This window comes from Brassica rapa, chromosome A10 (genome assembly GCF_000309985.2).
Source record: "Brassica rapa cultivar Chiifu-401-42 chromosome A10, CAAS_Brap_v3.01, whole genome shotgun sequence".
Taxonomy (NCBI): domain Eukaryota; kingdom Viridiplantae; phylum Streptophyta; class Magnoliopsida; order Brassicales; family Brassicaceae; genus Brassica; species Brassica rapa.
The window spans coordinates 19203016-19223228 of NC_024804.2; the positions used below are offsets into that span (position 1 = coordinate 19203016).

Genomic DNA, 20213 nt, shown 5'->3' on the forward strand with positions numbered 1-20213 from the left:
TTGGGTAAAATCTTAAGCAACAAATTAAATTTAAAGTTTGACCCTGTTTTACTTTTTATTTTCTTCTGGATTCGGTTCCAATTAAGTCTGAGCAATTAAATTTTAATAAGGTTAGGTAATATTTAACTTGTTTCTATATGGTAATTTTTGCGGGCTTTAGTCAAACACTTTAATATAAATCTCGGTTTACTTCGGTTTGGGTTGCGGAATTGTTGGTGAACAAAACACTCATGTTCGGTTAGTGTCTCTGACCGGTAAATCTTTATAAATACTTGGCAAGAAAACTGTTTTCTTCTACCTCAAGAAGCCGATCTCCTTCTCTTTTTTGCTTTTCTAAAATCTAAGTTCATTTGCAACGAGCTGATGAATAATATGAGCAAAAACACATCAGTAAGATCATCGTTTCTTGATTGTATATCCTATGATCGTCTTTGAGAATCCATTTGATTAGCTTTTTTGAACTGTTTGATTATAGATAAGTCTTGATCATCATCATGTTTTGTTATTGATCAACACCTTAATTCATATTTTCAGTTGATTGGTTTCTGATCTGTTGATTTTATTAAAATCTTGTTACATAGGAGCCTTGTCAGGTATGTGGAGATATCGGCTTCGTGGATTTAATAATGACTTGTTTCTATTGCAGAGAAGTCAGAGAGCATACGTAAGATCATTTCATTTCTTGTTTTTATATTTAAATGATTCTGATTGTATAACTCTCTCGTGTGCATCTTCAGCTATTGCGCAAAGGTCCATTTAATGTCACCCCCAGACATGTGGCTATGTGAAGTGTGCAGATCCTCAGGTCGCGTGTTACATGTCCCGAGTCTTGTTGACAAAGATACGAAGGATTTAACAACCGATCATGGTGCTTCAGGCTCAAAGATCTCTGGCGAATCCTCTGAGAAAGGAAGTTCATCGTATACATCTCCAAGCAAGACAAACAAACCACCGTTTCTGGCGTTTCCTTCTCCAAAGAGAAAACGCAGGACGCCTCGAGTTCCAGGTGAAATATGTTTTTAGTTCAGTTTCTGTCGGAAATTAAGATTATGTTTTTGTGCTTGTGTTTCAAATTGTGTTTTTTTTTTCGTAGTTGATCCTGAAGAAGCTGACGATCAAGGACCAGGTGTTACACCGCCTTCGTCTAAGTGAGTGCACCTGCGATTAGGGTTATCAGAGTTCTAGTTTCCTTGGGATTCAAGTTACTTACCGGCTATGTGAGGTTGGACTTCAACTTCATCGTCATGTGACGTCCTCTCATTGACATTATTTCTTTGTTACTCTGCGGTCCTGCTTATGTTTGAGTTTGTTTTTATTTAATTTTCATCATAATAAAAGTTTTAATACTCTAATTTGTGTGTGAATCATCATTTATATTTATGGATAGTGAATGCTGATAAAAAAAAAGTCTGTTTTGTATACTTTGAGCCAAAACTATTATTTAAAAATTAACCGCGCTTTATCTTATTTCAAAGAATTTTGTGTAACGACCTTTTAAATTTTCGCGGTTTTTATTAGTAACCGTCGTATAAACTCTACAAATATATTATAATGGTAAAATTTTGCATATTCACTTAGATTTAGACAAAAGCATATGTAACTTTTTTACCTATACTATTATTTATGGTATAGTAATTGATTTCGTCATAATAATTATTTTTGTAAAAATATTAATTACCTTTTTGGTCAACATATTACTTTCTTATTTAAATAGAAATTTCCTAAGAATGATATTTCATATTTAAGAGCTTCATTACAACAACCATGTTCTTATATAAGTAATTAAATATAATCAGTGAGTAAAATTGGTGATGTTTTAGCTTCAAAATGTTTTTTTCTCAATTAATTGAACGATTAGGTACATTTTTTTTTGAAACACGAACTATTAGGTACATATAGATTGCATTATGTCATCTTATTTATTAACCTTCTCATCAATTTAACGATTAAATACACATTAATATATTGCCTGATTTAATAATATTTACATTGCATTTATATGCCATAAATCATATATTTAAGTATTATTAATATATTTAAGTATAATAAATATAACTATCAGATATTTAAGTATTATTAATGGAGAAGTAACATGTGTGTCAACATATTAATTTCTCTTTATTGATTTCAAGCATTAGGCACATGTCTCAACTCATTTATTTTTATACTAGATTAAGACCCGCGCCTTGCGCGGGATGAACATTATATATAAATTATTTTTACATGTTATATATTTTTTTACATATTATTAAATAATAAATAAAAATTGAATAACTAAGAATTCAGTAACAATTACATATATGATTAAATTGGAGCAAACACATAAAATAAATTTTTATTAATTCAAACAAACACTTTTATTTTATTTTATACGGTATATGTTTAAATTTAAATGATATTAACGTAGATATATAATATATTTTAATATTGATATCTATTAAAAAAATTTATACTCATATTATTTTTGTTCATTTGTATCCTTTTATAAAAAAAACTTTAAATCGACAACATAATTTTTATTATGGGATATTTAATAATTATAATAATTTATAATTTAAAAAAAATCAATGTACAGTTTTAAGTTTCAATATTAAGTTATCAATATTTGTCAAAACTTTTATCAAAAAATAAATTTCAAAGAAAATTTTGAAATTAAAATACTTATGTACTTTTATATGGTATATAATTTATTTCAAACAATATTAGCATATAAATATATACACTTCTTTTTTTCTTAATATTTATTAAATGAGACTTCCAACTTATATGATTTTCTAATAATTTGTATATTGTCATAATAAAAATTTTAAACTATGTATAATCAAAATTTTAAATGTGAGATTTTTAATAGTTTTAGTAATTTTAAATATTTATGTACTTTTATATGGTATATAATTTATTTTAAACAATATTAACATATATATATACACCTCTTTTAATCTTAATATTTATTAAATGAGACTTTGTACTTGTATGATTTTATAATAATTTGTATCTTGGCATAATAAAAATTTTAAACTATGTATATCACAAATTTCAACGTGAGACTTTTAATAATTTTAGTAATGTATAGTCGTTTTCAAAATTTAATATATAACATATATGAAAAAATCTAATTTTTATTATATAGTGGTTGTTTAATTTATTTTAATAAGTTAAAAAAATGATAGAATATACACTAATGTTATCAAATCTTTATTATTCAAAATTATTATTTGTCATATATACTTTAGCCTCATTAGGTAAATCCGTAATTTTTATTTTCAAAATAATGAAAAATATTAATAATTAATATATGGTTAGTTTAATAAAAAAATTATTAAATTTTTGGATGGACCACTTCAAATGTAATAATTATTCTCTTTAAATATATAAGGGATAATAGGAAAAACGATGTAACTACATTTACATCTTGAACAGATTACTTGCCGTATATTTCTTCGGTAAATCTTTGCATTGATTATCATATTTACGTATTCACAAAGACCAATTTAAAAATCTTTATGAGTTATTTCCTTATCTTAAGAGTAAATTACGGACATAAATTTATGTTCTTTTAAGATTGAGTTGTTAGACTTGTAAGTGGCTATGGAAAACCGTTCGTTTAAATGACAACTTCTGAATTCAATTACAAAATCATGTTTCTATAATCCATAAGAAAAGCTGAAAATCAGAACGAAAACAACCCAAGTCTAGGACTCTAAGTTAATATTTCAATGGCCTCGTTAGTTAACTATCCATCTGTGATACTGGACAAATCGTTTTAATAATTTTTAGATTTTGATAAAGTCTCTAGTAAATTTAGCTATTGCAATGGCCTAACATAGCAGAATTGAAAACTTATTTCGTTATATAATATTAAGAATTGTGTTTGATACTTTTGTTCTATGTGTTTCAGACTACGTGTTCTATGTCTTCATTTTACCAGTTCAGTAGTGATTCAATCGTTTGATATATCTTATGACTTTCTACTTGGCCATGACAACTGATATTGTTTTTGTGGAAGTTATATAATGGAAAATTTCTTCTGCAGGTTATTAATCGTGATGGAAGAGTTCTTCTGCATATTAAATAATGAATATATGTAGTTTAGAATCATGTGTGTAAACACATATGGGAATTAGAATAAAATCAAATGATACGTATGTTTATAAGTGTTACACACATTTTATTTACATTAATGTTATACCAATGGCATTGTTAGTAATTACTCTAGATATGAATGGGTATATGTAAAAGGGGGCTGAGAAGAGCTCTTGTGCTGACACATCAGCATAATGGCATTTCTGTGAATATATTACATTTTAAAGGTTAGTCTTAAAAATTGCTTCTCTTTTAATAATAAAGGGATAATCTGGAGCAATAAACACACAAACATACTCCCTTTGTTTCATTAAGATACATGTTTTTAAAAATGTTTCAAAGGATACATTTTTAAAATTTTAATGCATTTTTTTGTTAATTAATAATGACTCATTGTAAATTTCAAAAAAAATAATTGCATTTATTGAATTTTCAATGATTTAAAATTATGGAAAATAGATAATTACAAAAAAATAAATATTTAATATTAAAAATTAATATGTTTTATTAATATGTGTAAACAAACTAAAATATGTATTATATTGAAACAGAGGAAATATATAGTGACAACATTGTCATAATGTTATTATCCATTTTTATGCAACCGATAAAACTTTGGATTGAACTTTGTAGACTATTTCTTGATCTTTAATATTTTTTAATCTAGATTTGTTACACAGGAACCATATTGGATTAAATCCAATTTTGTTACCAGTCGAGATGTAAAATGAGTATTATCAAATGATATTTTTGAAAGCTTACAACCACCATTTTCGAAAACTTCTCCTTTATCCTTAAAGTGTCAATATCTTTGTTTTCAAAACCTCTAATCAAAGTCTCTCGTTTTTTTTTTTTTTTATAAATTCAATAAGTTTTTGCCCGAAACTTATACATAATATTTTTGGGCAAAGACCATAATCGGTTGCTAAATCCGTTCTCCTAGCTGCTGAGACTCTGAACTTTATATCAAAATCCTTAAAGCATGAGAATTTATCACCAAGGATAAGTGGATAACTGGATAACAGTTCCGAGTTAAAATATTTTATTTTTGCATAAACTTCATTAAAACATCCAATTTACAGCACTGAAACTTATAAAAGATGAGCCTACAACTTCAACTATGATGGCCAATGGCCCAATGCCAATTGCTAAAACCTAAAACAATTGTGCTGATTGGTTCGACTGTGGCTTAAAAAATTTAGCTGTAGATGTTTAGCTGTAGATAAATTGGTTGTAGCTGTAAAGTTGTTACTGTAGACTTTTTCTGCAGCGACTTTTGGTGTAGTTAAATTTGTTGTAGCTGTAAGTTATAGGCTGTAGATATTTTAAAATAAAATATATAAAATATGTGTTGTATATATAAAATTATTATTTTATATGAATTAAAACAATTTATACTAATATTTGTTTTATAAATTATTAAAATTTTTTGTAATTTAAAAGTGATATGTAAATAATATTTATATTATTTAAATATCTTAATAATTAAAAAACACTCAAATTCAAAATTAAAATATTTATAAAAATTGTGTTATGATTATATAATTTATTTGATATTATAGATATCTTTTTTTACATTTTAAAGATTCTACAGCCTATAAAAATATGATGTAGCATTTTTGCCTAAAATATATACTAAAAAGTTTTGCTTTATTTTTTTTGCTGTAGCTTTAAAAATAAAGCTAAAGCATGATTGGTAAAATTAAATAAAAACTTGATGTAGACTTCAATTTTTAAAAGTAAAGCTAAAACATTATTGGTAAAATTTAGTGATTTAAAAATAAATAAAACTAAAGTAGGGAGATAAAGTCCAACCAATCACCACCAATCACTATCAACCATATCAATTGGCCAGAAACGACTTCATTCTGTTTTTCTTTTTGCGCCACAAAAAAGAACATGATTAATGACGCCTCCTTTACATGTTACATAAAATAATAATTATATCCTTTATTTATTTTTAATCTTATTTTATTAATTGAAAATCAGAAATTCATTCATGTAACCCTTGGCAGCTCCTACAGCTTCTTCACTAACTTTTTTTGCCGGCCTCTCGCCGTTTTCCCAAACGAAGAAGATCGTTTCCAGATTATTATCCCTTCTTGCATCCTCAAAGCTCCAAAGTCTCCTCCTTTCCTTCTTCCTTCTTCCGCTTATTTGACTACTGTTGATCAGCTCATCTCTAATCGAAAGTCGAAACCTTTTCTAAGTTTCCCGAATGGGTTACTGAAGATTGTTGAAAAGCATGAGTCTTTGAATCTAAAGGTTGTTTTTTAGACGAGTTCTAATGTTTATGGAGCTGGATTGGGAGATTATGCACGTGCCCTCTTGATTGTTACAAAGAGAGAGAGCAGAGAATGGATCTTTGGCTAATCGCAGCTACTGCTGCTACAGGATTGGTAACCAAGCATTTGCAGAATGTATCCAAAGGTAAAGAAAGCTTTCCTGAGGATTTTCCTCATGTGAAGCCAGAATCTCCTAGATGTGTGGTTAGCAGTTTGGTAAGTGACAAGAAACCAAACGAAGAGAACTTTGAAGATTGCATAAACGGGGAAGATCTTGATGTATTTGGAGTGGAGATTTGTTCAGATTCTTTTGGGAACAGAGCGTTTCTGAAGAGGAAACAGCGATACAGGAGACTTATCAAGCCTTTTTCTATGAATCGGTTACATATGCTTAGCCCGTTTCCATCACCATGTGGTTCAGTTTTGAGGCCCTTGGTTGTTACTGATGGTTCAAAAGTAATTAGCAAGAACAATGGAGATTCTATTAGCCAGAACTGTGGAATCCCTCAGCTAAGGAAGTTGGAAGCTTCAGGTCTTTATGTTAAGAGGAGAGGTGGAAGCACGAGTAGAACATCTGATAATGGGATTGGTAAGCATCTTGCCATCTCTTTATTATACTGACAAATGCAAAGACTTGAAGCTGGATTCTATTTTTTTTTTTTTTTCAGGATCAAAAGATGCAGCATTGTTGCTATGCGTGGGGATTTCTATTGGGATAATGTCATCGTTTGTAGCTAACCAAACGGAAGTAAACAAGGTCAGAGAAGAGTTAAAGGAGACAGAGAGTTTGGTAAAGGATTCAGAAGATGGGGTTGAGACGAAAGACTCATTGACAGTGAATGATGATGAGTTACACGATGGTGAAAAGACAGCAGAGAATTCAGAATCTATTGGTGAAATTGAAGCAGAGCTTGTAGCTGAATTGGAAATGCTACAGATCAACATGAACTCATCCAACATTGAGACACAACCCTCAGATGTCTTCGAGGTGAGTTAGATAAAAGTAGCCATTCTTTATTTATAGATAGAAGTTCAGTTTGGTAATTGTTTCTCAATTCTGCAGCTGGAGCCGGATTTTGAAGTAGAGTTTGCGCAGGGAGAGCTGAGAGATGATAAGGTTGAAAGGCAGCGCTTTGATGAAACCGAGTCCAACCAGGAGGAACCTCTTGGAAACGCCACACCTGAATCAGGAAACTATACAGTGTCACCTCGTGAGTTAAGCTTGCGTCTGCTCAAAGTTATCAATTCACGTTGTGAGGAACGTATAAAAGAGCTTGAGATCGCCTTAGAAGAGAGCCAGAGGAAAGTGGAGCAGCTGGTCATGGAAGCAGAGGAAAAGAAGAAACCATATTCATCAAGGTTATGTGAAAGCCTTGCAGTGAAGAGAAACTCAATTCGTAAGCATAATCCTGTAGTAGAGGTTCAACCTCTGGTTATGAACTTAGCAGGGCCGGCACTTGATGCATTCAATGACTCTTATGAGGAACTGATGGATATAAACGATTCTTCTGAAGAAGGCGATGTACAGTATGAGCGGCAAGAAGAATTGTCTTTGACAAGCAAAAGCTCACCTCGGATCCATAAAGATTACAGAAAGGGTTCGTCAAGAACTTCAGAGGATGTTAATTTATTTCTGCTGCAAGATCTACTTGGTTTGAGCGACGAAGAAGAAGATGGAGAGTCTGAGAGTGAGATGGAGAAGGAACTGATAAAGCAGATTGTTGAGAAAACAAAACAAGGATCGTCTTCTGTGTTCAATGCTCAGAAGATGCTCTCTCTCATGGAAGAAATAGGACAGAATCCATGAAAAGCATAAGCTTGTCAGAGAGTCTCATTATTTATGACGCAAAGTTATAGACGTCTCTAGTTAGTGTTGATATGTAATAGTTGATGAAACTTGTGTTGTGAGATTGAAACAAACTGAAAATGAAAAGAAAAAAAGATGTTGCCATGTTGGTGTCAAACTCAAAAGTGTATTGTCTTCAGAAAAGTTTCAAAGCTCAAAGAACTATCTCTTCTGGCAAAAAGATCCTCTGCAGAAAAGTTTCAAAGCTCAAGAACCATATAAATGATTCATAACACTGTGGTTGTTTTTCCCAGGAAGGGGAAGTGAATGAAAGAAGCTGCTTGGTCAGCTCATCTCTTCCATGTCACTGTCAAAGGTGTTTCTCCGATTGAGTTTGCTACTGAAACAAGATTAGTGCTCCAAGCCGTTTCCAAGAACAAGAAGACATCTTAAACCTTTTAACATGATTTGTAGAGCTAAACGTCTTGATCTTTGTACTGTAAAAGTTTCTCTGCTCTTGTCATTAAAAACTGATTCAGGTTTAGTTTTTTCAACAATCATCTATAGACTGTTATTCCAAAGGCATTGTGAACAACATAGAAGCAGTTGCTTCTTTTTATTAAACTGAAGAGAATGAAAAGTTCAAAGGATTCTACAAAAATACCTAACAGAAGATTAACTAACTTGATAAGGCAAAACATAAAGAGCCAATCACTGAAGCTTAGGCAAAGGAGCAGTCAACTCCTGGAAATTGTGGAGACTTCCAGTGAAGTCAGTGAACAAACCATCAACACCAATCTTGTTGATCCAATAATCATACTCCAAATACGCATCTTGATGAAACCCGGAATGCAGAAACTGGTTCTCGTTACGGTACGTGTATGGATGCACCTACCAATTAACATTGTTTAAAAATCAATGATCATATAAGCTAGAGAAAGACGTTAGAGTCCTACACACAAACAAACCTGAAGGTTACGTGAATGAGCTCTTGCAACCAAATCCGTTGGTGTGGTCAGACGGTTATTATCCACAGGAACAATAGTATCTTTCCATGGACCAATCCCAACCACATATGGTTTAATGTAATCTAAATATTTGTCTGATGTAATCTCAGCGTATGTCTGCATTCACATATACATATGTAAGCAAACTATGATTGATATGAAAAACATAAACTAGAAAGGAAGAAAGTACCTTATTAGTGTCTTCAGTTAGGATAGTGACATCATCAATCAAGAACACCTTTGGTGAGTCTGTCATGTTGGAAATGTAAACTAGAGAAGTTGCAGCAAAAGACTGAATGAATATTGGCTGTTTTAGCCAGTCTTTAGACATATATGAGCCTTTGTATCCATATTTCTTCAAAGTTGCCACAATCTTATCCTCAAACTTTTTACCATCAGCCCATTTCACCTGCAGAAGTTTTTATAAAAAAAAATAGATTTAACAATCTTTATATTTGTTTATTATCAGTGACTATTACGTGAAAAGTTGGGCTTACTTGTTGATTGATGAAAACAGGGTTCTTGATCTCTGGATATATCCCAACAACTCTAGGTGCATCCAGTGCTATTGCTATATACTCATCCAAAGTAATAATAGGGAACTTACCTGATATTACCAGCATTTTTGTTTATACTTCATGGTGCAAAACTATTTTTTTAAGCATATAAAGAAGAGATAACATGTTACCATTGTACTGTTGATCCCTGAAAGGATACCTCTGCTTAGCTCCAAGTGTTTTCAGCTCCTCCAGAGTAAAATCAACTGTTCTTGGAATGTTCAATCAAACATTGAAAAACATAACCTCAAAATGAATTGGTTTCTTGTAGTGGATTTTAGTAAGTTTTACCAGTGAAGAAGCCGGTCATGTTCATCCCTTGGACTTCATAAGTTCTCTTACGGTCAGCAAACTCCTTGTGGTCAGCAACATCAGTTGTATCATCGAGATTAACATCGTGATGACATATCAGAACACCGTCTTTGGTAGATAGAATGTCTGATTCTATGAAATCTGCACCTTCCTCAATCGCCCTCTGCAATAAAAGATACATAGGTCTTAAAGAAACAGGACAAAGTTTAGTGAAGGGATGCAATACCATATAAGCAGGAGCAGTTTCTTCAGGGAACTCGCCGTTTGCTCCTCGGTGTGCAACATTGAATGGACGAGAAGTCTGAAGCGGTTTCTTAGTTCCAGCTTTTGCTAGACTTGGGAGAGTATACAATGGCCTTGAGGCACATTCAGCAATCAACAATGACAGTAAAAGCAACGGTAGACAACCTGCAAAAGAACATACACTAAATCTCACTAAAAAGTGACACAAGAAAAACAATAAACAAAGAAAGCAACGACAAGAAGATATCATGGTGGAGGCTTTGAAACTGACACTTGACGACCATGGCTGAGAATTACGCCTAAGAGCTCCTCCAAATACAACCTTGAATTCTCTCAAAACGTTCTCAATATTCAACATTATATAGATTATAGGAGCGTATCTAAAGAACAAATAAAGTATATTCCAAGATGCAGTGTAAAATACGACTAGGCCTAGAATATAGAGAAACTCTTTGGTTTTTGAAAGAATATTCCTTTTACTTGAATTTATGATTACAAATCCTGGTTAAATTTTAGATATTAATGTGAACAAAGAAAGATATCATAAGCTTTGTGAATAGATGAAAACGCAACTTGTGAATGAAAAATTTAATTCTTTAGCATATCATAGAATCCCAATCACTGTGAACAAAAAAACAAATCTTGAGCTTAGATGCTTATATCACATTGGTGAAATCAGAAACAAGACCATCAAGTCTTAGACAAGAAGATTCCTCCTGCTCTCCTCCATTGTTATTTTCAGGTTTCTTCAGACAGCCATGATGAGATCACCATAGTTACGCATGAAGAAGATTCCTCCTGCAAACACCCCAAGTGCTCTCACTAGTTTCTGAAGAGAGAGACATAACCAAAAAAAAAAAAGACAAAAGTATGTCGTGTCAGACTGAGAAGTGCTTCGATAAGAGAGAAAAGAAAAAAAAAAAAAACAAGAGAATTAACCATGTTAGCAGCCCATTTTTGTTCATTATGGACCTCAGAGTGCCACAGTGCTTTCAGCTGATCCATTGAGATAACACTCCTCACCATTAAAATGATAAAAGCCCATTATAAGGCCCACGAAACAAAATCTCGGTTTACTATCGAACCAATACGTAAATTCAAAATCGAAACAGATCAAACCGGTTTTACCTGAACTACGTTTCCTCATTTCCTTGGCCAAATCTCTCTCTCTCTCTCTCTCTCTCTCTCTCTCTCTCTCTCTCTCATCAACAATGGCGAAATCAGCGGCGACGGCGGCTTCCTCCCTCGTGCAAACCCTCAGGCGCTACATCAAGAAGCCATGGGAGATCACCGGACCTTGCGCCCACCCGGAGTACCTCGAATCCGTCCCCAAGGCGACGGAGTATCGTATCCGATGCCCCGCAACGATCGATCAGGAGGCGATCGTGCCTACGGCGGATCCGGAGAACGTGTACAACATCTTGTACCACGCGAGGGATCAGAGGCGAAACCGCCCGCCGATTAGGCGATACTTGTTGAAGAAGGAGGACGTGGTGGAGATGATGAATGAGAAGAAGACGTTCGAGGAGTCGGACTTCCCTAGGGTTTACTTGACGACCACTGTTGAGGAGGATGAGAACGCTCGTGGCGGAGGCTACGAGTAACAAACAGGTGAGGAATTGAGCTCTGTTTGATTCTAATTGAGAGGTTTGTTGATTTGGAGATGAGTGTGATTGTTGATTTGTGTAAAGTTTGAAACTTTAGGTTTATTTGATTGAGCATGTTATGTATGGCTAAGTGCAGCATTGGCTTCTCGTTTGATTTCTAAAGCTATGCACTTTCTTAGTCAACTATATGAATTTTGCAGTTGGGAAACTTTTTGAGTGAGAATCGTGGTGAATGGTGATAGGGCTTAGTCCATTTCTTTCGATTATTGGGGATTAGCTTTACTGTAATTGGTGAAGTTGGTTGAAGGGTTATATCTTAACGGAACCTTATGATCCGAGAGTCATCATTAGACCATTTTAATTAGAGAAACTTGGAGTGTAGTAATCTTTTTTTCTGGTATATTTCTCTCGGTGAATTTTGATTTGAGCAATGGGAAATTTAGATATCTGGGGTGGAGAAAGAATATGATGGCATCTGTACATGGGGATGTTTGGAATTTTAGAATAGACTTAGAGGCAAAGTTAGGTTGAAAATGATGGTTGTTTGTTTGTAGGTTTTTTTTATCTACATCTCCCTGCTGCTTTACGTTTTCAGAGAGCCTGATTTGTCAATTTTTGTCTTGAATAATTGAGTTTTTTGTGATGATCAATTAGTTTGGTTACTGGAGTAATATTTGTAGATCAAAGAAATGGGAAGTTGTATTGGAATCATGAGTAACCTGGCGAATAGATTTTAACTATGTGCTGAGCTGTGACTATTTAGAAGGATGTCTCTGTTTGTGCTATATAGCCTACAGCTTATTACTGCTGCTAAGTTTTAGTATTTCAAATGTTCATGTTTTGTATCACCTGGTTCAAGCTTACTGCATAAACACAAGAAAATCTCCATCGTTTAAAACCCATATTATCTGAGTTTCCATCTTCTCTGGACTGACTTTTTTTTGTCCCTTTCTTTGTAGGTTTTTGCTAGTCTCGTGTCTTGTCTCCTGTAATCTGCTGTGGTGGGAGACGGACTGCGTGTGATAATATCTCACTACCGAGAAAAATCCTTACTAGTTTTCATTTTATCTAATAAAGGCTGTTTATGTACTACAAAACACTTGATGTTCCTTCACAGGAACTGGATTGTTGTTCAGTTGTATTCCCTTTGTTCACTCACATAAATATTTTTATGTCCTATGGTGAATCATCATTATTTGAAAGCATGTAGTCTTATATGAAATGGTTGCTAATGAACACTGAGAGAAGCATGTAGTAGTAGTCGCTGTGCTCTTTAGGACCCCTTTTCCTATTGCATCAGTGATAAAAGAGAGAAAAAAAAGAACCATGCTGTACAATTTTTTCATGACAAGATGTGGAACTGTAATAAACATTGCACGGAGTTGATCAAACGAATGATTGAAGACAAAAACAGGCAATAAATATACTATCAAATTAGGTTTAAAAAGAAATGGAGGTGCGGGGAATCGAACCCCGTGCCTCTCGCATGCGAAGCGAGCGCTCTACCATATGAGCTACACCCCCAACTTGATAATTCCAATCTCAAACATATCTTTGATTAATAAAAATATAGAGAATATCATCCGTTGATTTCACATGTGCAGTATGTTTGGAATATCAGTCGATTGTTCAAATTCATTAGGTGTATCGGCGTCTGTGCACATGCGTCGCATTAGATAAGTATTTTTTTAACAATATTTTTCAGGCACACCGAAAGGAGTTGTCTTTAGCTGGACAAGGACGGCCTGTCGGAAAGTGTTTCTTACCAAACCGAACCGGTCAAAATAATGTTTCTCTCTAAATGAAATTCTGTTTGTTAATGTATTCATTTCTTGGTTTGATTTCGGTTTATGAATACTTAAAAACCACTCGATTTGTTTTTTTTTTAATATCCGTAGATATAAAGACAGAGATTACTTTACACTACAACTACAACTCTGCTCAAATCGAGAGAGAGAGACACAGATCCGTTTAAGCTTCACTTTTGCTATCTCGATTCTGTCTCACTAAGTTTTCTCGCTTGTCCCTCGAGAGATTGACACTTTGCCGGCGTTTTCGTTTTACATCTCAACTCGCCGTAGCAGAATCAAGTCTTCTTCTCGCAATTGGCACAATCAAAAGTCGTGTTTTTGGAGTAAAAACGAAAACCAAACTTTAAGTCTCTTCATACCCATACGATGAACGATCTTCTAAAGGTGAGATTTTTTTTACTTCTTCGCAAAGGTTTCTTCTTTTTGTTTGATTACCAAAATTAGAACTTTTTTTTAGATTTGGTTCTCGATTAAACTGAATCATGTAAATGTAATATATGATGAATGCCGCACATTATTTTTCAAAATGTTTTAATCGACATTCGTATGGTTTGACCTTTCCTATAATGTCACTTTGAGCAGAATTTTTTGTGTGAATATACCTATGCTTTGTGAAGGGTTTATTATATGCTATTGTGTTTAACTTCTTAACGGCTCCTTTCTCTATAGGGTTCGTTTGAGCTTCCCCGAGGTGAATCTTCTAGAGAAGGAGATGTGGAACTAGGGGAGCAAGGAAATGATCAAGGTTTAGATGATTTCTTCAAAAAGGTCACCTTCCTTTCAAATCATTACTACTCTCTCAACTAAACAAATAGTTGCTATAAATTTTGCTTCCTCTTTTGTCTTGTTAGGTTCAAGAAATTGACAAACAATATGAAAAGCTTAATAAGCTTCTCAAGAAACTTCAGGTATATAAACCCACTAACTTTTCTTTTTTTTTTGTGTTTGGTCTATCATTTACTCATTTGTAAAACCTATAGGCTGCCCATGAGGAGTCAAAAGCTGTGACCAAAGCTCCTGCCATGAAGGGTAAAAATTTGTTTATCTTGTTGGACATCTTACAGTACTAATGGTGATTTCCCTTGACCTTATATATAAATTTAGTGTTTTGTGTGTGTTGCTCCTTATATAATGAGCAGCAATAAAGAAGAAAATGGAAAAAGACGTTGATGAAGTGGGAAGCATTGCCCGTTTCATCAAGGGTAAACTCGAGGAGCTGGATAGAGAGGTGCGCTCTCTGGCTCTTTATCTTCAACATTTTGCAGTTGTTGAATTTATCCGTTTCTTTTGTATTAATAATATTCAATTAAAATGCTGTTAGAACTTGGCAAATAGACAAAAACCTGGGTGTGGGAAAGGATCTGGTGTGGATCGGTCAAGAACAGCAACAACACTGTGAGTAGATTAATTTGATTTTTGACCTCTTTGGTTTTAGGATAGTGTTCAGCTGTTATACGTTCAAATGTAGTAGAACTTGGCAAGCAGATGCTGTTAATAGTGTCAGGTTTTATTTCACGAAATCCATCTTGTTCTATCTATTAGGACCTTCATGAGATTTCATTCTTGTGCAACAGTTCCTTAAAGAAGAAGCTTAAAGACAAGATGGCTGAGTTTCAGGTGGGTTAAGCTAACATTTTCATAGCTATATGAAAACTGTTGTTTCCTCAAATTAATGTTGTGACTTGTTATAGGTTCTAAGAGAGAACATCCAACAAGAGTATCGTGAAGTTGTTGATAGGCGTATTTTTACTGGTATGTATATTCATGTTACGTGACTGCTTTTTTGTACTCCCTTCTCTCTTATAATTTCTATGTTTGTTTCCTTGCATTAGTAACTGGGCAGCGAGCGGATGAAGATGTAAGTAAAGCAGACTCTTCTTGAGTTTTAAATGGTCTCAGAAGTTTGAATGAAAACTCACGCCTTTGCCGTTTCTTGGATTTTTCAGACAATTGATGAACTGATTGAAACTGGAAACAGCGAACAAATCTTCCAGAAAGCGATTCAGGAGCAAGGCAGAGGACAGGTTTTGAGCTTTTCCTTTTATTTCATAAACGCATGCTTTGGACATTTTGACATTAAGAGTATGTGTGTGTCTATTTAATTTTTCTCTCAGGTAATGGACACCTTGGCGGAAATACAAGAACGTCATGATGCTGTCAGAGACTTGGAAAAGAAACTTCTTGACTTACAACAAGTATGGTTTGGATTTTTCATATTATCTTCTTACACGAGATGATCATCTTTGAACTGAGTTTGATAAAATCTATTAGTGAAACTCTCTCTCTTTGTTTGATCATATTTATCAAGGTTCTCCCTTTTCTTTGCAGATTTTTATGGACATGGCAGTTTTGGTTGATGCACAAGGAGAAATGCTTGACAACATAGAATCTCAGGTGTGTAATAACATCACAAAACTATATGTTGACCTTAAGTGGGTACACATTCTTGACACATGAGGTAATAATAAGTACTGATGAGTGTTGTGTTGGCAATTGTAGGTGTCAAATGCAGTAGATCACGTTCAATCAGGGAACACGGCTCTTCAAAGAGCAAAGAGCTTACAAAAGAACTCAAGAAAATGGATGTGTATTGCAATCATCATCCTTCTCATTGTTGTGGCAGTGATCGTTGTTGGTGTTCTCAAGCCTTGGAAAAACAAGAACGCTTAGAGTAATACAAAAGACTTCTTGTTACGGCTTGTTATTGAGCGAGTGTTTATGAGATGTCTGAAGTTTGTATTTTTTACCAAGAAACGAAAAAGAAAAAAACAAGATAACATATTCTTTTTAATTGGATCAAAACAAGTCATACACATTCTTATTTTATTTTATAAAGTTCAATATCCCAAATTTAATTATTTACATAACATAAAAGAAAAGCTAATTAATGTAGTTTATGAATGTAAACTCTTTAATTATATAAACAAGATGTAGAATTTAAAGCAGAACAGAGTAGACTAAGCTACTCGACTGTCTAGTGAGATTTCAATTTTTGGGCCAGATTGCGATCTCAGTATAACCATCTTCCGTAGCACAAGCTCTGAACATCCCAGTAGTGTTATACGGCATAGCAACTTCACCATTAGCCGAAACAGCAACGAGTCCACAACATCCTCTCGGTCCGGATTGTTCAACAGCATAAGCCGCTGCTTCGGTTAAAGACAAACCTTTGTATTCCATAAGCGCAGCTACTTCTCTAGCAACGGTTGCACGGATTATATATTCTCCTTTACCCGTTGCTGATACGGCACATAGGTGGTTGGCGTAAGTCCCTGCGCCAATCACCGGCGTGTCTCCGATTCTGCCAACCATTTTGTTGACATAACCTCCAGTTGATGTAGCCGAAGCTAGATTCCCAGCGCTGTCCACCGCTACACATCCTACCGTTCCTATTTGGCTGTCTCCAGAAACTTCAGGTAATTTAGGGGTAGGAGCTGTGTAATCCAACTGTGATGAAATGAAAAAAAAACAATGTTCTAAAAATCGCTAGGCTGATTGCTTTTTGAACACCAATTTTTTAATAAATCGATTTGATAAAATCATTTCGCTCATATCACTAGGCGGAGCCGCCTAGACCGATTTTTAGAACACTTAAAAACTGAGTGTATGCTTCAAGAAGACACTGAAGCAAACACACAAAACCTCAATTAACTAACTACCTGGACTCGGTTAAACTCTTTGGCCTGTTTTAGCCTTGCAATGTTCTCAGGAGTTATGAAATGGCTTGATTCAACCGTCTCAACGCCCTAATCAAAACACAGAAAGCTTTAGCAGGAGTAAGAGAGTTTAAGTAATCAATGAAGAATCATTTTCAACACTGACATACATGTGCTCTAGCGAAAGCTTCTGCCCCATCGAATCCAAGATAGATATGAGGAGTCTTCTCCATGACGAGTCGAGCTACAGAGATGGGGTTAACGACGGTGGTGAGGCCAGAGACGGCTCCACATCTTTTGGTTTTCCCGTCCATAATAGAAGCTTCCATTTCAACAGTGCCTTGTGCAGTTAAAACGGATCCTTTACCAGCATTGAAGTCTGGATGGTTCTCAAGTTCACGAACCTTAACAACAACCATGAGAAGAGACAGCTCTATAAGACTCATCAAAGCAAATGAATCACTGTAAAATTTCAATAGAATGATCTCTGATCAATCGTAACTCTATATTATCAAAGCTTTTGGCGAATCTCAATTATAGCTTTCATGGATAATTTCAGATCAAGCAGTGCCCCTTGGTGTCTTCTCTATCACGAAGATTCAGAAACTAATAACTGTTTCCAATTGATACAAACTATATATATGATGAAATGAATCACTAAACTACTCGATCGAGAGAGAAAGAGAGAGGCGTACGACGAGTTCGGTGACGTCAAGTGGATGTTTGCCGGATTTGAGGGCGGAGACGCCGAGATCGAGGCAGTTACGGAGGGCGGTCTCGCGAGGGATACGTCGCTCGTCAGGGAGGTCGATCGGAATGTCTCCGGCGCCGCCGTGTAGCGCTATCGCCCACCCCACCATCGCTAGCCGGAGAACTAAAAAGATTACGTACTCACTCTCTCACTCAACTTCCCAAACACGCATTTAGTGGACTCGTCATCATCATTTTTAAAAAAAGATTTTTTTTTTTTTTTAACTTTCTACTCTTTTCACAGTATTAAAATATTAATGGAACTCTCTTTCTTTGTTTGATCCCTATAGGCATAGTTATCAAGGTTCCTATTTTTTTATTTTTTTGCAGATTTTTATGAACATGGCAGTTATACATTCCTTTTTTAATTGGACCAAGCAGAGCAATTACTTACTTTGTTACGTAGCAATAATAGATGTACTACCAAAACCAATGTTAAAAAAATCTGCAAGCGGTACTTTATATGGAATTGTCAGTCGTCTAGGCGTCATCTACGTCAATTTTTAGAACACAGGTACTTACCAAGTAATATACATTATGATTTTATTTTATAAAAGTTTAACATAGTAAAGCAAACTCCTTTGTTATTGTATATATAAGCGGGAGTTAGAATTCAAATCATAAACAGAGTAGACTATGCCACCATTTCAATTTTTAGGCCAGATTGCGACCTCGGTGTAACCATCTTCCGTGGCACAAGCTCTGAACATCCCGTTGGTGTTATACGGCATAGCAACTTCACCATTAGCAGAGACAGCAACGAGTCCACATGTTCCTCTGGGTCCGGATTGTTCAACAGCATAAGCCGCCGCCTCGGTTAAAGACAAACCTTTGTATTCCATGAGCGCAGCCACTTCTCTAGCCAGGGTTGCACGGATTATATATTCTCCTATACCTGTGGCTGACACGGCACAAAGGTGGTTAGCATACGTTCCTGCACCAATCAACGGCGAGTCTCCGATTCTGCCAGCCATTTTATTGACATAACCGCCAGTTGATGTGGCCGCAGCTGTGTTTCCAGCGCTGTCCACTGCTACACATCCCACCGTTCCTATCTGGCTGTCGCCACCAATTTCAGGTTGTTTCGGTGTAGGCGCTGTGTAATCCAACTGTGATGAAATGCAAAAAAAAACAAAACTGAGAATATGCTTACAAGAAAAAAAAACACAAATCTCAATTAAACGAATTACCTGGACACGATTGAACTCTTTGGCCTGTTTTAGCCTTTCAATGTTTTCAGGAGTTATGAAATAGGTTGATTCAGCCGTCTCAACGCCCTATAAAAGCAGAAACAGAAAGCTTTAGTAGCAGAAGAAGGTATTACAAAAGAAAGTAGAAGAATCGTTTTTTTACACTGACGTACATGTGCTCTAGCGAAAGCTTCTGCAGCGTTGAAAGCAAGATAAATATGAGGAGTTTTCTCCATGACGAGTCGAGCTAAAGAGACGGGGTTAACGACAGTGGTGAGGCCAGAGACGGCTCCACATCTTTTGGTTTTACCGTCCATAATAGAAGCTTCCATTTCAATAGTGCCTTGTGCAGTTAAAACGGATCCTTTACCCGCATTGAAGTATGGGTGGTTCTCAAGTTCACGAACCTTTACAACAACAACAACAACAACAACAACAGATGAAACTTAACCATAGCTATATAAGACTCATCAAAAACAAATGGCTCACTGTGAAGTTCTCAATAGAGTGATCTCTTATCAGAAACTAAAACCGTTGACTATTTCGTCTCCAAGTTATCAGTTTCCTCATCGACTGTTACAAAACTATATGATAAACTGAATCACAAAACTATCCGCTAGAGGGAGAGAGAGAGGCGTACGACGAGTTCGGTGACGTCCAATGGATGTTTGCCGGATTTGAGGGCGGAAACGCCGAGATCAAGGCAGTGACGCAGAGCGGTCTCGCGAGGGATACGTAGCTCGTCAGGGAGGTCGATCGGAATGTCTCCTCCACCGCCGTGTAACGCTATCGCCCACCCCATTATCGCTTGCAGGAGAACTTACAAAAATACACACTCTCACCTTCTCAACTCAAAACACTCTTTTAAAAGCATTTAATGGACTCGCCACCTGCTCCATGATCATTTTAAAAAACATTCCCAGTGC

General features: G+C 35.1%; 7 protein-coding genes, 1 long non-coding RNA gene and 1 other non-coding gene across 14 annotated transcripts; 4 read left to right on the top strand and 5 right to left on the bottom strand.

Moving 5' to 3' along the window:
* The first annotated feature begins 13 nt into the window (after positions 1–13).
* On the top strand, positions 14–5516 carry LOC103847115. The gene is made up of 4 exons (XM_009124161.3): positions 14–390; positions 582–664; positions 738–1006; positions 1094–5516. The coding sequence occupies exons 1-4, from the start codon at positions 364–366 to the stop codon at positions 1150–1152; spliced, it is 438 nt and encodes a 145-aa protein (XP_009122409.1). The 5' UTR covers positions 14–363; the 3' UTR covers positions 1153–5516.
* A 618-nt stretch (positions 5517–6134) lies between these two features.
* On the top strand, positions 6135–8332 carry LOC103847120. The gene is made up of 3 exons (XM_009124164.3): positions 6135–6957; positions 7037–7356; positions 7432–8332. Exons 1-3 carry the CDS (start codon positions 6441–6443, stop codon positions 8173–8175), a joined length of 1581 nt encoding a protein of 526 aa, XP_009122412.1. The 5' UTR covers positions 6135–6440; the 3' UTR covers positions 8176–8332.
* A 368-nt stretch (positions 8333–8700) lies between these two features.
* Positions 8701–11140, bottom strand: LOC103847122 (glycerophosphodiester phosphodiesterase GDPD6). Of its 6 annotated transcripts, none has more exons than XM_033282777.1 (8): positions 10962–11117; positions 10257–10438; positions 10010–10193; positions 9850–9924; positions 9659–9768; positions 9352–9570; positions 9123–9278; positions 8701–9045 (listed from the first exon to the last, which is right to left on the bottom strand). In XM_033282777.1, the coding sequence occupies exons 2-8, from the start codon at positions 10257–10259 to the stop codon at positions 8866–8868; spliced, it is 927 nt and encodes a 308-aa protein (XP_033138668.1). In that variant the 5' UTR covers positions 10260–10438; positions 10962–11117; the 3' UTR covers positions 8701–8865. The 6 variants fall into 6 exon arrangements, with proteins under 6 accessions (XP_033138668.1, XP_033138666.1, XP_009122414.1 ...); XM_009124167.3 differs by having other exon boundaries at positions 8740–9045; positions 10545–11140; XM_033282775.1 differs by having other exon boundaries at positions 10010–10438; positions 10545–11140.
* Positions 11141–11411: 271 nt separating this feature from the next.
* Positions 11412–13098, top strand: LOC103847123. The gene is made up of 2 exons (XM_009124168.3): positions 11412–11884; positions 12840–13098. The coding sequence occupies exon 1, from the start codon at positions 11485–11487 to the stop codon at positions 11875–11877; it is 393 nt and encodes a 130-aa protein (XP_009122416.1). The 5' UTR covers positions 11412–11484; the 3' UTR covers positions 11878–11884; positions 12840–13098.
* LOC117129270 lies at positions 12059–12820 on the bottom strand. The gene is made up of 2 exons (XR_004452930.1): positions 12619–12820; positions 12059–12480 (listed from the first exon to the last, which is right to left on the bottom strand). It is a non-coding gene; the product is annotated as an uncharacterized LOC117129270 (long non-coding RNA).
* A 233-nt stretch (positions 13099–13331) lies between the features above and the next one.
* Positions 13332–13404, bottom strand: TRNAA-CGC. The gene has a single exon. It is a non-coding gene; the product is annotated as a tRNA-Ala (tRNA).
* Positions 13405–13488: 84 nt separating this feature from the next.
* On the top strand, positions 13489–16526 carry LOC103847125 (syntaxin-132). Its single transcript, XM_009124169.3, has 13 exons — positions 13489–14075; positions 14361–14459; positions 14543–14599; positions 14672–14720; positions 14831–14919; positions 15013–15086; positions 15266–15308; positions 15383–15443; positions 15524–15549; positions 15638–15715; positions 15806–15886; positions 16020–16085; positions 16191–16526. Exons 1-13 carry the CDS (start codon positions 14058–14060, stop codon positions 16359–16361), a joined length of 912 nt encoding a protein of 303 aa, XP_009122417.1. The 5' UTR covers positions 13489–14057; the 3' UTR covers positions 16362–16526.
* Positions 16496–18450, bottom strand: LOC103847126 (isoaspartyl peptidase/L-asparaginase 1). Its single transcript, XM_009124170.3, has 4 exons — positions 18043–18450; positions 17518–17751; positions 17351–17437; positions 16496–17138 (listed from the first exon to the last, which is right to left on the bottom strand). Exons 1-4 carry the CDS (start codon positions 18205–18207, stop codon positions 16677–16679), a joined length of 948 nt encoding a protein of 315 aa, XP_009122418.2. The 5' UTR covers positions 18208–18450; the 3' UTR covers positions 16496–16676.
* A 162-nt stretch (positions 18451–18612) lies between these two features.
* Positions 18613–20169, bottom strand: LOC103847127 (isoaspartyl peptidase/L-asparaginase 1). Its single transcript, XM_009124171.3, has 4 exons — positions 19928–20169; positions 19461–19694; positions 19288–19374; positions 18613–19206 (listed from the first exon to the last, which is right to left on the bottom strand). Exons 1-4 carry the CDS (start codon positions 20087–20089, stop codon positions 18745–18747), a joined length of 945 nt encoding a protein of 314 aa, XP_009122419.1. The 5' UTR covers positions 20090–20169; the 3' UTR covers positions 18613–18744.
* Positions 20170–20213: the final 44 nt, after the last annotated feature.

Bases quoted from the DNA above. Each gene is read 5' to 3' on its own strand.
- LOC103847127 (XM_009124171.3), bottom strand. From the start codon at position 20,089: ATGGGGTGGGCGATAGCGTTACACGGCGGTGGAGGAGACATTCCGATC. The intron at 19,375-19,460 runs GTACGTCAGTGT...CTGCTTTTATAG, and splicing joins AAGCTTTCGCTAGAGCACAT to GGCGTTGAGACGGCTGAATC. The intron at 19,207-19,287 runs GTAATTCGTTTA...ATTTCATCACAG, and splicing joins AAGAGTTCAATCGTGTCCAG to TTGGATTACACAGCGCCTAC.
- LOC103847123 (XM_009124168.3), top strand. From the start codon at position 11,485: ATGGCGAAATCAGCGGCGACGGCGGCTTCCTCCCTCGTGCAAACCCTC.
- LOC103847122 (XM_033282774.1), bottom strand. From the start codon at position 10,631: ATGTTGAATATTGAGAACGTTTTGAGAGAATTCAAGGTTGTATTTGGA. The intron at 9,925-10,009 runs GTAAAACTTACT...TTCCAAGAACAG, and splicing joins CATGACCGGCTTCTTCACTG to TTGATTTTACTCTGGAGGAG. The intron at 9,279-9,351 runs GTACTTTCTTCC...ATGTGAATGCAG, and splicing joins TAACTGAAGACACTAATAAG to ACATACGCTGAGATTACATC.
- LOC103847115 (XM_009124161.3), top strand. From the start codon at position 364: ATGAATAATATGAGCAAAAACACATCA. The intron at 391-581 runs GTAAGATCATCG...CTTGTTACATAG, and splicing joins ATATGAGCAAAAACACATCA to GAGCCTTGTCAGGTATGTGG. The intron at 665-737 runs GTAAGATCATTT...GTGCATCTTCAG, and splicing joins AGAGAAGTCAGAGAGCATAC to CTATTGCGCAAAGGTCCATT.
- LOC103847126 (XM_009124170.3), bottom strand. From the start codon at position 18,207: ATGGTGGGGTGGGCGATAGCGCTACACGGCGGCGCCGGAGACATTCCG. The intron at 17,438-17,517 runs GTATGTCAGTGT...TGTTTTGATTAG, and splicing joins AAGCTTTCGCTAGAGCACAT to GGCGTTGAGACGGTTGAATC. The intron at 17,139-17,350 runs GTAGTTAGTTAA...ATTTCATCACAG, and splicing joins AAGAGTTTAACCGAGTCCAG to TTGGATTACACAGCTCCTAC.
- LOC103847120 (XM_009124164.3), top strand. From the start codon at position 6,441: ATGGATCTTTGGCTAATCGCAGCTACTGCTGCTACAGGATTGGTAACC. The intron at 6,958-7,036 runs GTAAGCATCTTG...TTTTTTTTTCAG, and splicing joins AACATCTGATAATGGGATTG to GATCAAAAGATGCAGCATTG. The intron at 7,357-7,431 runs GTGAGTTAGATA...TCAATTCTGCAG, and splicing joins AACCCTCAGATGTCTTCGAG to CTGGAGCCGGATTTTGAAGT.
- LOC103847125 (XM_009124169.3), top strand. The intron at 14,920-15,012 runs GTGCGCTCTCTG...AAATGCTGTTAG, and splicing joins TCGAGGAGCTGGATAGAGAG to AACTTGGCAAATAGACAAAA. The intron at 15,887-16,019 runs GTATGGTTTGGA...TTTTCTTTGCAG, and splicing joins AACTTCTTGACTTACAACAA to ATTTTTATGGACATGGCAGT.